The sequence below is a fragment of the Colletotrichum costaricense genome (genome assembly GCF_030867565.1).
Source record: "Colletotrichum costaricense strain IMI 309622 chromosome Unknown Scaffold_6.1, whole genome shotgun sequence".
In the NCBI taxonomy this organism is placed as follows: domain Eukaryota; kingdom Fungi; phylum Ascomycota; class Sordariomycetes; order Glomerellales; family Glomerellaceae; genus Colletotrichum; species Colletotrichum costaricense.
In genome coordinates this window covers 283,828-296,039 of record NW_026848235.1, presented here as the reverse complement: position 1 = coordinate 296,039, position 12,212 = coordinate 283,828, and the positions used below count along the sequence as shown (strand labels likewise).

The 12,212-nt window shown below is 53.4% G+C and overlaps 5 protein-coding genes across 5 annotated transcripts; 1 reads left to right on the top strand and 4 right to left on the bottom strand.

Annotated features, from left to right (window-relative positions):
- Nucleotides 1-649: 649 nt before the first annotated feature.
- CCOS01_06313 (uncharacterized protein) lies at nt 650-3,393 on the bottom strand (the record flags this gene model as incomplete). Its single annotated transcript, XM_060454482.1, has 5 exons — nt 650-1,110; nt 1,185-2,670; nt 2,725-2,953; nt 3,015-3,147; nt 3,213-3,393. 5 exons carry the CDS (start codon nt 3,391-3,393, stop codon nt 650-652), a joined length of 2,490 nt encoding a protein of 829 aa, XP_060314182.1.
- A 697-nt stretch (nt 3,394-4,090) lies between these two features.
- Nucleotides 4,091-4,692, top strand: CCOS01_06312 (uncharacterized protein; the record flags this gene model as incomplete). Its single annotated transcript, XM_060454481.1, has 3 exons — nt 4,091-4,114; nt 4,183-4,209; nt 4,381-4,692. The coding sequence occupies 3 exons, from the start codon at nt 4,091-4,093 to the stop codon at nt 4,690-4,692; spliced, it is 363 nt and encodes a 120-aa protein (XP_060314181.1).
- Nucleotides 4,693-5,039: 347 nt separating this feature from the next.
- CCOS01_06311 (FAD dependent oxidoreductase) lies at nt 5,040-6,853 on the bottom strand (the record flags this gene model as incomplete). The annotated part of the gene is made up of 2 exons (XM_060454480.1): nt 5,040-6,720; nt 6,783-6,853. 2 exons carry the CDS (start codon nt 6,851-6,853, stop codon nt 5,040-5,042), a joined length of 1,752 nt encoding a protein of 583 aa, XP_060314180.1.
- A 738-nt stretch (nt 6,854-7,591) lies between these two features.
- On the bottom strand, nt 7,592-8,636 carry CCOS01_06310 (uncharacterized protein; the record flags this gene model as incomplete). The annotated part of the gene is made up of 2 exons (XM_060454479.1): nt 7,592-8,210; nt 8,305-8,636. The coding sequence occupies 2 exons, from the start codon at nt 8,634-8,636 to the stop codon at nt 7,592-7,594; spliced, it is 951 nt and encodes a 316-aa protein (XP_060314179.1).
- A 1,006-nt stretch (nt 8,637-9,642) lies between these two features.
- Nucleotides 9,643-10,685, bottom strand: CCOS01_06309 (S1/P1 Nuclease; the record flags this gene model as incomplete). The annotated part of the gene is made up of 3 exons (XM_060454478.1): nt 9,643-10,239; nt 10,294-10,385; nt 10,454-10,685. 3 exons carry the CDS (start codon nt 10,683-10,685, stop codon nt 9,643-9,645), a joined length of 921 nt encoding a protein of 306 aa, XP_060314178.1.
- Nucleotides 10,686-12,212: the final 1,527 nt, after the last annotated feature.

The following is a 12,212-nucleotide window of genomic DNA, read 5'->3' as shown; positions in this document are numbered from 1 at the left end:
TATCAATCGATTTCACCCTATTCGAAAACGTTGCTATTCCTTGTGTCATGGCTGGAGTGAAGAGATCATTACTCTGGCACGGAAACAGTGCTGGATCGGAGCGGAAGCCCGGACTCGGCATAAGTGGGACCCAAAGCCGTTGCTGGCCGGCCGATGTCCAGGACCAACTTTGAAAATGTCTTCAATGTCAACCACAATGAGTTTCAACAGCTGTTTTTATGCTAAAATGGTGAGATGATGGACATAGTTATCCATAGGGTCAAAAATCAAAAGGAATATGACAAGAGTGGGATTCGAACCCACGCCAATTACTTGACTAGCACCTGAAGCTAGCGCCTTAGACCGCTCGGCCATCTTGCCTTGATTTTCCTGGCGGGTTTGTATCCTGAGTAGCAACAGGTTGAGCTTCGCAGTCTCGCGCGAGTGCGCGTGTCGTCTCGCGCGACATCCATCTTTTGCAGCTTCAGTCGCCGACTTGAAGATTTTCTAGTTGACAGGCAGGGAGAGAAGAGACTGGACGACTTCACATCGCTCGGCCATCTTGCCTTGGTCTTCCTGGAAGGCAGGGGTGAAATATCATTACTGAAGTGAGTAATACTAAGTTTAGACATGAGAACGAACTACTTATCTAGAATGTTACGTTTACTCCTCAGCATCCATTCAGGAATGCATAAACACTCGAATCTTCGACTCCAATGTATAAGTACTCGTCCCTACTGTCTCCATTCAAGTCCCCAAACGTCACCATATTAGAGGTTGACCAATTTGGTAAATAGCTTACTCCGGAAGCGATTGATCCCGGGTTCCACCACACCAAGGGAGCGACGGCAGCCCAGTTCTGGCTCTGCGGGCCGCGGTTATACCACGCATTCAGCCCGCCTGTGGCACTCTCAACGGCGATGTAGTCATCACGACCGTCACCGTTCAAGTCAGCAAAACGAATATTCTCACGGCTGGTGCCGACTCCACTAGCGATCACGCCCCAGTTCCACCAGCCCCAGCCGCCTGTTTCGCGACGCCCTTGGTTGATGTATAGGGTAGCCGCGCCATTCTCTGCGAGGTGGATGAAGTCCGCTTTGCCATCGCCATTCATATCAGCAAAGCGCACACCTGTACATCAAAGTTAAGGTTAGTTTTGGTTTTGAACCGAAGAAAGCAGTGACTGAAGTAAAGTAGCGACTTACCTTGGCCGTCTCCAATGCCCGTGGCGATCTCTTCGCCGGCGCCTGGACCCCAGATAACTTTGACTTGGCCATCAGAGGCGAAGCCCCTATTCCACCACACCGTCGCAGATCCAGAATCCTTGACCCAGATAAACTCGGAACGACCATCACCATCGATATCAGCAAAGCGAACCTGGTGTCCCTGTGCCCCGCCACCACTCGCAATAACACCGACAGGTTGCCACTGAACCTTACCAGCATTTGGACCCTCGTCGGGAGCTTTGCCAATATTCCAGTACATGTAAACCTCGCCGTTCTCACTGACGTGGAGGTAGTCGTCCCGCCCGTCGCCGTCAATATCCGCCATGAAGACAGCAGTGGCGTTATTTTCGAGGGCCGCGCTTCCGAGCCCACCGCCGGACGCGACTGTGCCCTGAGGGATCCAGGTGGGCACCGTCCCGCACACGACACCGCCACCGCCGTTGCCCGGAGGCTGGCCCGCAACAGGATCGTCTATCCAGCGATTCTCGAACGCCTGCTGCACGCCGTTCCACCAGTTGGTAGCCATGATAATGTAGCCTAGATCGTTGGGGTGCAGCCCGTCGATCAGATCCGCCGTGCCGACAGCTTCGTCCATGCGAATGACTAGCACCTTCTTGCCGTCGTCCGCGCGGGCGTTCATAGCATCTTCAACGCCGTCATTAAAGGCGTTGATACGAGCTTGCATGCTTGTGGAGGTGGATGGTATGATGCGGGCCACGAGCACGGTTGCATCGGGACATTTGGCGATGATCATGTCCACCAGGTTCATCAGGCGGTCAATAGCTCCAACTGCACCAGCATCGCTGCCCATGTCGTTGGTGCCCGCATGTAGCAGAACAACATTGGGCCGCTGTGAGAGAACGCGCTCTGCGTACCCGGAAATCTCGGCGATTGTGGCACCATTATGGCCCTCGTGGTCGGCATCGTCGGCATCGCCTGACCGAACGGAACCGATCATGTCAACAACGTTGTGAACCTCAGTGGCGAGGTTGTAGAAGTAGCCACGGTACCCAGCATTGCTGCTGCTACCGAAGCCGTTGGTAATCGAGTCTCCTAAAGGTAGCACACGCAGGTCTGGTCGCTCAGGTTCAGGCTCGGGCTCAGGGTCAGAGGGAGGATTGCATCCGTTGTTAGGAGGTAGGTTGCCAGGCGAGCCCTCGTCGATGTCTTTGTCAAACTCAATCCGGAGAAGAGGATTGGTACAAATGACTTGACCACTAGGGTGCTGGTCACATTGTCGATCAACGAGTTTCCCCAAATTGTCCGCAAACTGATGACCTATCCCGAAACTTGCACTTCCGAAATTATGGTTCTCCAGAATGTTGCGATGATCCGGCGTAGGGAACCCGTTCCAACTGACCAAATCAGCAAGCTGCCACTCCTTTTTGTGATTCTCCAACTGGTCATCCGCTTCATTTGCGAATCGGAAGGCATGTGTTGAGGGTCCGTCTTTATGGTAAACAATCTATCAATACACGTTAGGCGATGAACGACCACGGGTTCAGAGTTACTATCATACCTTGGGGTGGACTTCATTGTGCCATCGCACCTCGTCCGCATTTTTGCAGTCGTAACCGCCATGTGCCGAGGCACATACTATCTTTTGTACGGTGCTGTCGTCTGGTACCAAGACAATGATATGCTCCCAGTCGTGGCGGTGTCCAGTACCGGGCCCGATAGCGTAGTCCTTCTCAAAGTAATAGTCATACATGTAAGCACACCAGCCATTATTACATCGCTGCCGTGAGCTACGGCCAATCTGGTCAGCATCAAACAGTCGAGTGAATGATGATCGAGGAGCTAACTTACTAAACGTTGGAATTGTCAAGATCAGCCTCGTCACGGCAGCCTTGCCACTCGCCACTACCTTCAGATAAACCCTCAGAAACACGCTTGTCGCAGCCAATAGCAGGCACATTGTAGCAGCCATCAGTATCAAAGTCTTGAAAAGATATTAGCAGTGGGAAAACAGGCAGCTACCAGCTCTATTGCAAGAAGCGATCTTACCAAGAGCTGGTTGGTGGCGAAGATCGTTCTCCGTAGCCCATTCCGGAAGCTTCGTAGGGGGCTCGACACTCTGTCTCAGCGTAAGAGCATGAGAGGGCGAGAAAAGTGCTGCCCCAAGAAGCCAGAGAGCAGTTTTTGCTAGAGCATGCTGCCCTCGTCGCGAGGATGTGGATAACGACATATCTGCGAAGGATAGTGTCTTTTGCTGAGAATCTAGCAGCTTGCTTTCGGGCTAATACATCAAATGGACCGACTAACAATGGGGGACACAAGTTATATACTTGACTCCTAACAATTGAGCCTATGCGCAGAGACTCCGATAGACAAAGGATTGTTTGCGAGGTGAAAGACTGCACTGCACGTTTTTGCTAACATCCGCTGTTGATTCCGGAGTATGGGCTGTCAAAAGCAGCTGCCTAAGAGAGCGTAGCAGAACATAGTTGAAGTGAGATCTTAGGTTATTCGTTAGTTTGTCTTGGCTAATCAACATCCTAGTTTGTATAACTGTCCTGCGGTATTTTCTGCTTTTGTTTTTTATAAATGGCAAATTACTTGAGGGAATTCAGAGCCGATAAGGCCCTGATCTCTTCGCAGTCAGAGCCAGTCATGGGCCAGAACCAGGACTGCTGAATCCATTGTCAAGAACAAACAGCGGGTCAAAAGAATCTGGAGGTGTCTGGACTCGGGGCTGAGGGTCGAAGATATTTCCTTGCACGAAAATAGCGCCCAGAGTAAATGCATCTTGATTTCGCTTGCCCTATCTGGACGACGCTGGCTCACTTGTACATGCACATCGGCTTACATGATTTGCCAAGCCAGCAAGCGAGCGAAGTTTAAATCAAATATCTGACATAAGAACATCCCCTGTATAGAAGACTATGCTTACCGTTGCAGCTGAAAGGGTTCGTTAAGTTTGCAAACGAGTAAAGACGAAATGACTATCTGACACAAATTACTCTCTGCTGAGAAGAATATGCTTGAGGTTGCCGATGTGGAGGTAATTCACCGCCGCAAGGCAACAAATTGTATGTGGAGCCCTTCGTCTTTCTAATTATTATTCTTTGTGTATCTTGACATCTGGTAGATCTAGCCGGTGGGCGATACCTACCTACTTTAGGTAACTGAAGAATCCTTCACAGAAAAGCTGACACCAAGCCGAACGATTCAGGAAGTTGAGAAGAGTTGGCGGCGGCATCGGACCCGGAAGGCCCGAGCTGGGACCGGATGTGGCATTCCGGCCGAGCCCACCGCCACCAGGGAACCCGAGCCTGAGCCGACGCCGTCAGGCGAGATATGCCTTGCGGGTTGGTCAGCGGCCTTTATAGAAGGGCGCAACGACTTTGGCTACGTCGCCTTCAAGCACGACGATCTCTGCGGCCACAACTCGGTCCGTATCGACGAATTTGAGATTGATGGCACTTGCGACCTGGCCCAGAACAAGTTCAGGGTCTTGTTTGTGCTGTGCGGGGTGAAAGCTTAGTTTTGAAGATTCCGTGCCGCATCGAGAGACACTCGGTTGCGGTACGCAGCTTGTGGTGGACGACAAGAGGTATCCTGCTGGTGAGGTGGGCTCCATGGAAGCCCCGTGTTTTGGCTCTTGTACGGTGGGACCGGCGTTTGTGTCGGCCATGGGAATCTTAAAGTTCCCGAATATGCCCGTCTGCCAGTGAAGTTAAGCCCTGGTTGGTTGAGATCTTTCCCTTCAGGCTTCCCACGATTGTTTCCTTGTGACGGCAAAATAGCTAGGTGATATAGTTTGTCATTGATTAGCAAGTCTCCTCTCGTTTTCATACAAAAGACTCTATATCCGCTACCCCGTTCTCGATTCTAAGGCTGACTCCGCCCGTTGTTCCCAGCCGCCAGGTTCTCCGTGCTTCGCCCTGCCTTAACCTCCTCCCTCCAAACCGATCTCTCTTGCTCAGCCACACCAGGACCCTTGTATACACTTCCGTACAACCCAGAAGCCCAGCTCGCGCCATCCTTGGCCTTCTGGCTCTTGCTGTCCTTGAACTTGCGACGATACCATTTCCCATACGCCAACAGATAGTAGAGCCTAAAGCACAAGAGCGCAAACTTGTCGTGCTCCAAATCCTCGGGGTAATCCGCGCCCATGTCGACAGCGGCAGCAATACCAGACATGATGGCGACCTCGTGCGCATTGACCAGAGTCCATGAGCCTGCGAAACGGACGCGCTTCTTAGCTTGGAGGAACATTATCCACGGTACGACAAAGGTGTAGTGCTTCCATGTGTGGCAAAGCTGATGCCACCAGTCGGCGCGGATGATCTTGTCCTTGTCAATCTCGCTGTCGGTCCAGTGCTTGCGGTCGCGGTCCTTGTTCAGGTAGATGGTCTGGAAGACGTGCTGCTCAAAGGGAACCTTGTCGGGGAACTGGGACTGGTAGTTGGTGGTGTCAAAGCACATCTCCAGCTTGGAAAGGTCATCGTCGTACATGCGAATGTAGTACATGGGTCTAAAGTTGTCCTTGGCGAACGCAAGGCGGGATGACTCGTCAACCTCGCCCTTCTTGCCGAGTGTCTTTACAGCCTTCTTCTCGTCGTAAAAGTTCTCATAGTACTTCTTCATGTAGTCGGCGTCGTTGTGAGTAATTGTGATATCGTCGGAGAAGGTGGCCGAGCCGAGCACCTTGCGCTCGCGCCATGATGAGGTCTTGCCCAGGATCTTCTTAGCGGTGTCGGCAAGGACGCACATGACGATCTCGTCGTAGTGTTCCTCTGACTCGATTGCGTCTGGGTCGCCGCCAACGGGGTTATGTCCGTCTTCCACGGGGGTCCGGGGTTTGGTCTTTACGAGGACGCCGCGCTTGTTGCGGTGGACAACCTCAGTGAGCTCCGTCGACAAGCGAACAGTCACGCCTCGAGACTCAAGGTCCTTCTTCCAGGTAGTATAGAAATCGGTAAAGTTGGGGAAGACGACCATTGGCGGCTGGTTGGAGGCGACGCTGTTCGGGTCGGCGGGGTACCACATTCCGTAAGTTGGCGAAGTACAAAGACGTTCCAGCATGATGGCGGGCACCTCTGGCGTCGCGTTGCCAGTACCAAGGAAGAGAGCAGTCATGGGCAATCCCACGACGTTTGTGAACTCGTCTGAAAATCGAAACAGCTTGAAGACAACTTTCAACGGCAGTAATGCGAAAAAAACTTCGAACCATCTCATAATCTTGAGCATGAAAGCCAGTCTGCGGACTTCGGCCTGGTGCTTCTCGATGAACTCGGTCGGGAAGACGTTGGTCCAGAACTTATCGTCCTTACCGAAGGAGACCTGAAGCTTGACGGGATCCGCGTGGTAGCCTTGGCGGGCGAACATGGTCAGCGTGTGGTGGAAGATGTAGCTGCCGCCCTGTACACCCTGGTTGAACCAGCTCGCGCCGTGTCGCTCCTTGTTAATGGGCATCGAAAAGGCCTGCCCTCCGCAGTAATCGACCGAGTCGATGAGGGTCACATCGAACTTGTCCGGGTGGTTCGAGAGATGGTACGCTGTCGACATGCTACGACATGTGAGTCTCTCGCCGTGCGAATTACAATCGTTCGTCTTGATAGTTTTGCTTACCCAGCAGCACCGGCGCCGACAACGAGGACCCTCTTCCGCCCATCCTTGCCTGTATTTCCGTTTTGCGACATGGTTTTGGAGCCGTTTTGCTCAAGGTCACGATTTGGATCCTGAGATGCCATCAATGTCAAAGGAGAGATTCGTTATCTCATCACATCAGTAGAGACATCCCACCTGGCATGCGGACGCGTGCGGGTCAAATATGGGACGAGAAATGTGTAGCTATGGCGTCTATGACGCTGTGACATTGAGTTTAATGAGGTCACCACCCGCAAAGCGCCTCTTTGTTGTTCACCTGCGCCCACTACGCCCAGGGGGAAGCTACTAGCGATCGATCCGGGGGATCCACCCCCAAGAAGATCCTAAAGATCGGGACTAGGGTGTCACGGTGCTTAAATCGTTAGCGGATGCGCTGGACGACGCCTGTCACACCTCGTGCGCTCACATGTAAACATGAGCGTGTCACTCTTTTCTCACCTTCATCACGATGAGAGAGCTTTAGGCTCCTGAAGGGCAAAGTTCTAGACCACGTCGAAAGCTTGGGGCTGAAGACGGACTGCTATTCACATGAGTGACCGTATCATGAACTTGTCGAATCTCGAGTCCAGACGAACACAATGCAGAGATCACCCCACTATAGATTCTGGTAATACTCAACTGAAGATATTCAAGAGGTATTAAAATGCTTAGATACGCGTAGAAATTCCCGATTCCGGCTGTCAATCAATCTACTCATCTTGCCCAGGTTCACAGAATTACACGATGTGTCTCAACTCACTCTCACCATTCACTCTCACCACTCACTCTCATCAAAGCTTAGCAGCCTTCTGCAACTGCCTCACAAACCGCCCATCATCCCTATCCCACCATGGCCAGAACGGAACACTCTCCCGATCAACAGACGCCGTAAACTCAGGCTTCCTCCTCTCCAAGAAACTCTTCACCCCCTCAACATTGTCCTCCGTCCCAGCAAGCTGCACAAACACCCTCGAATCCAACACGTGCGCCCCCTCAGGCGAAGCCGGACAATACACCATCATATCCCTCATCAACTTACCACTCACCAACGACGTATTCTCCGCCAGATCCTCCGCCAACCTCACCGCGTACTCCACCGTCTCCCCCGGCGAGGGCAAAAACTTTGAAAACAGCCCGCTGACAAGCGGATCCGTGACGGGGTACATGTCCCCCGTCGCGACGACGTGGTTGGCGCGCGAGAGGCCTATGAGGCGCGGGAGGAAGAAGGCGCTGCAGGATTCGAGGACGAGACCGCGCCGGGAGAAGGGGAAGCCGCACCGCGCGCCCTCGTAGGCTACCCGGATCGTGGCCGGGAGGATCATGGTCAGACCGACGCCGGCGGCGGGGCCGTTGACGGCGGCGATGGTGGGTTTCTTGCAGTTTGAGATTGCCAGCGCGACGCGTCCACCCCTGTGTGAAGAGTGAAGTATGCATCAGTCCGAATTCGCGTCAAGTATCCTGCGGGATTACTGTTTCTATGGCTTTGGAATCAGGCAAGGCTCACCAATCCCTAAAATCCCTCATCGATTCCTCCGTCTCCTTGAGGGCCATCATACCCATAAACCCAACATCCAGGTCCGCCCCTCCGGAGAACGCCTTGCCTGCCCCCGTGATGACGACCGCGCGGACCCGCGGGTCCTCGCTGACGGTGTTGAAGATCACCTCGAGGCCGGTGAACATGTCTCCCTTCATGGCGTTGTACTTTTTGGGCCGGTTGAGGGTGACCATGATGACCTTTGTAACGGATGAGGAGCTCGCTGGGACATGGGAGACGAGTAGGCCATCGTACTTGAACGAAGCGTATGATTCGGGCAGCTTATTTGGGGATGAGGCCATTGTTTTTTGCGAATCTGTTCTATGAGTGCTTGTGATTTACTATCAAAGGTGAAATTGCCGTCAATGATGCAACGTAAACAGCGGTTGTTATCAGTTTCTGTCATTCTACTTATATGTCTCCTGTCTGAAGTTCGCGGAGGGAGCCTCGGCAGATTCACCACTGCATGTAAGTAATCACTAATCGACAAAACATCAACTTGGCCGAAGCATCCTGCGAAATGCCTGTCGACCCCGCGTTCAACCCGTCGACCCCAACTTTGAATCCCGACAACTGAGTTCTGGGGTGACATTGACCACCTTTGTGTACGACGCCTCGGCTGGGACTTTGGTTTGCTGGTGCATCTGATAGGATAGATGAAAATACAGTTAAAGATGACGGCCTGTTGTTACGGCCGGTTCATGGGGTCCAGGTCTCATGAGTCTGTTTGCTCTCATTAACGCCAACTTTCCCAAGTTGGCAAGTCTAGGCAGGTAGGAGAAGACTTAATAGAGGCTTATGGCTATTCATCGCCTACCGAGTCTTGGCTCGGGACGATGTTAATGCCCATAGTCACGGAGTAAAGAATGATCGGTGGTCGATCAATTATATGGAAAGCAGAAGCGATGACCACCAACCCCATAGGAACGACTACAACGGGATACCGTTCAGGAGTCCAAGTTCTCATCGTTTCTTCATGCCATCATGAGCCAAACGTAGCTTTCCATACCTGTCGTCGTCAATAAGCTGCTGAGCACCGCCTCAACTTGGCTGCAATCATACGTTTCGTGATATGTAAGTCACGAGCGTCGTATTCCCTGGTCCTAAAGGAATCAGAAGCAGCTCGATGGTGTGTTTCACGAAATATCGATCTATTCTCAATCAAAGACTGCTAACATAAGACATGCAAGCAAGTCTCTGGACTTCCAAGTCGGTGCTTGGCAGGAGATCAGATTCCGCCAAGTATCGCCCTCAGATGTTGACATCAAGCCTGGACCTCATGCCCTGCGATCAAGCCCGTTTGATTCTTCAAAGATCCTCAAACACAGGCTCCTTCTTCTCAGCAGATAATCTCTCGGCAATGGCGTTCAGCCACGCTCCCAGCCTCACGCCCGCCTTCCCAATCACCTCATCAACGACTTCCCAGTTCTCATCAAAGTACCCCTCGCTGAGGTCATTCGACTTCAACCAAGCCAGACCCTTCTTCAGCACGTGCGAACAGACGTACGCGTTCGACTCCGTGGCCCAGCCCAACGCACACGAACCCGTCTTGAGATCAATGCACTGCCCGTCCGTTGCGTTGACACCCGCCTGCTCTTGGCGTTGATAGAGGTCAGCTGCCCATGAGGCGGCGGCAACCTTCTCCTGCGGAATGCTCAGGTGCGGCGGCAGACCGCGGATGCGGTGCGGAATCTGGGTATCCCAGACGGAGTGCAGGCTCATTGGGCCGTTGCAGACACCGTGGTTGGGCTGGCGGCGCCAGCAGACGGGCCGGATGTCGTTGCCGCCGCGAAGGAGACCTGTGGCGTGCAGGGGCTGATGGATATCGCCCAGGAAGTGTATTACAAACATTGTCGCGTTCTTGCGGTCAATGTGTGGGAGGCTCGTATCGAGTATTTGAGATGTCTGGTCCGAGCAGGTCAGTCTTGATGATTGCTGCGATGCAAGGGTGGTTCTTACGTAGTTTGTGATGGCGGAGATGATGCAGCCGCTGGATGGGCAGTCTTGAGGGTACTTCATGCCGCACATACTAGGGGGGTCGTCGCGGGGATCTGGCAAGTTGTGAGCTTTTGGATCTTGCGAGCGTGGCTATGGCATGGTCAAGGGACAGGATTCGTACTGATGTAGTGATACTTGCTTGCCCAGCCCATGTGGCCTCTGAGTGTATCGGCCCAAGTCGCAGCATCGGAGAAGTCATAGTTGCGATCGTTGGCGAGCAGGTCTCCATAGATGGCGGCGGCTTCATCAGTCAGGTATTTCTCGGCGAGGTATCCGACGGTACGGTGACCGACATTGCCCCAAGAAACGACCGATCTGGCGGCCGCGGCCAGGAGAATAGTAGAGAGACGCATCTTCGGTTATGTTGAAGCTGTATGTGTAAGAGCGTTGTCGGTTCTCTAGCAACCTGCGACGCACACGCGGAGCTTGGAGCTCTTATCAGATATCGCCGTTCCCCCTCCAGCGAGTGACCTGTGCGACAGGCTAACCTGTTGCATCGCACTATTGGGCTGTCACCTCTGAAGTGGCTGGCTGCCGTCTGATGTGGCACGTCGAGACACGGCGGCAGCAGCTCTCGGAGACTTCCGCAGTTGAACGGCCATTTGGTGCTTTTGATTGGAGAGAGACACAACAGGGCTGAGACGCAGGTCCAGAATGGGGACTGGAGCTCTCTGTTCACGACTCAGCTCGAGGGGAGCTCTGAGGCGGGAGCTTTGATACTGGTGAGGTGTGGACACTGGACAGCTGAGAGCTCTGCTAACAGATTGGCGTGCCAGTCGTGCCAGCCTGGTGCTAGAATCTGCCAGTTGGCTTGTATGCGTACTTGAGAAATCGTTGAGTACTGGATGGGAATGACGTCTCGATCGGCGAGCTGAGGATATTTGGGAAACGATTGTCAGGGTGAATGAGCCGGCAAACGGAGTGCCCAACTGCGTACCGAAGCAGCTGTCCCGGCCGAGCTCGGATTTTCACTGACGCCCGGGGGAGCATTCTGGCACAATACGCAGATGCTTGACTCAAACGACGGCATTTGCCGAGGATGTAATCTGTAGCTGTTCCTATCCTGCCTTGCCTGCTGCAACTGAACCTCAAACTGTTGGCCAGCGTTGGTGGTAGCGGTTAGAGCATTCAGCAACTGGTCAAGATGCCCAACGCATGTCTCACAGCGTCGGCCACAACCCAATGAGCCGTCTCGAAACTTAGCACAACGTCTACCTCAGAGTGGTCATTGAGATCCCCCGTGGGGTGGCACTGGTGGATGGTTGGCGCCATCAGCCGCAGGTGGACTGTGGAGGGCGAGACAAGCTCCTAGACCCAGGATTCCCAGAGAGTCAAGACTGGAGCGCTGACATTGCCGAGGCGGGCTTGGCTCAGCTTCAGCTCTTGGAGGGTGGCGCATTGATGCCCTCCATTACCAGACTCCCAGTGCCTGCGTCCTGGCCCGTAGGAATGCTCGGGACCTGGCAGGGGTTCCTCACATCAACATGGCTCCCGGCACCTCAGGCCAATGATGTGTTGTGTGTCAAGTTGCGAGGGCCGAGCTCCTGCTCGGTTCAGGATGGAGACAGCATCAAGGGATAATCCACGGCGAGTGGGCGAATCAAGCTGGTGGGTGTTAATCTTGTGGTTGTGTCGCACTTTGGAGTTGGAGTTGGGAGTCCACTGGGCAAAAGCTTTGTTGTTAGGTACGGAGTACTTTGGCACGTCTGGGTGCCCGTTTTGGGGATTGCCTCAGGTACCTCATCTAATGACGATAAGCCAAGATAAGATAAGATAGGTACCTGGCCCAAGACTGCCCGATAAGGATAAGTGACCTTAGAGTCCCCGTCCTTTGAAGTTTGAACAGCTGCCGCAGATCGGGCTGCTGCAATTTGCGCCTG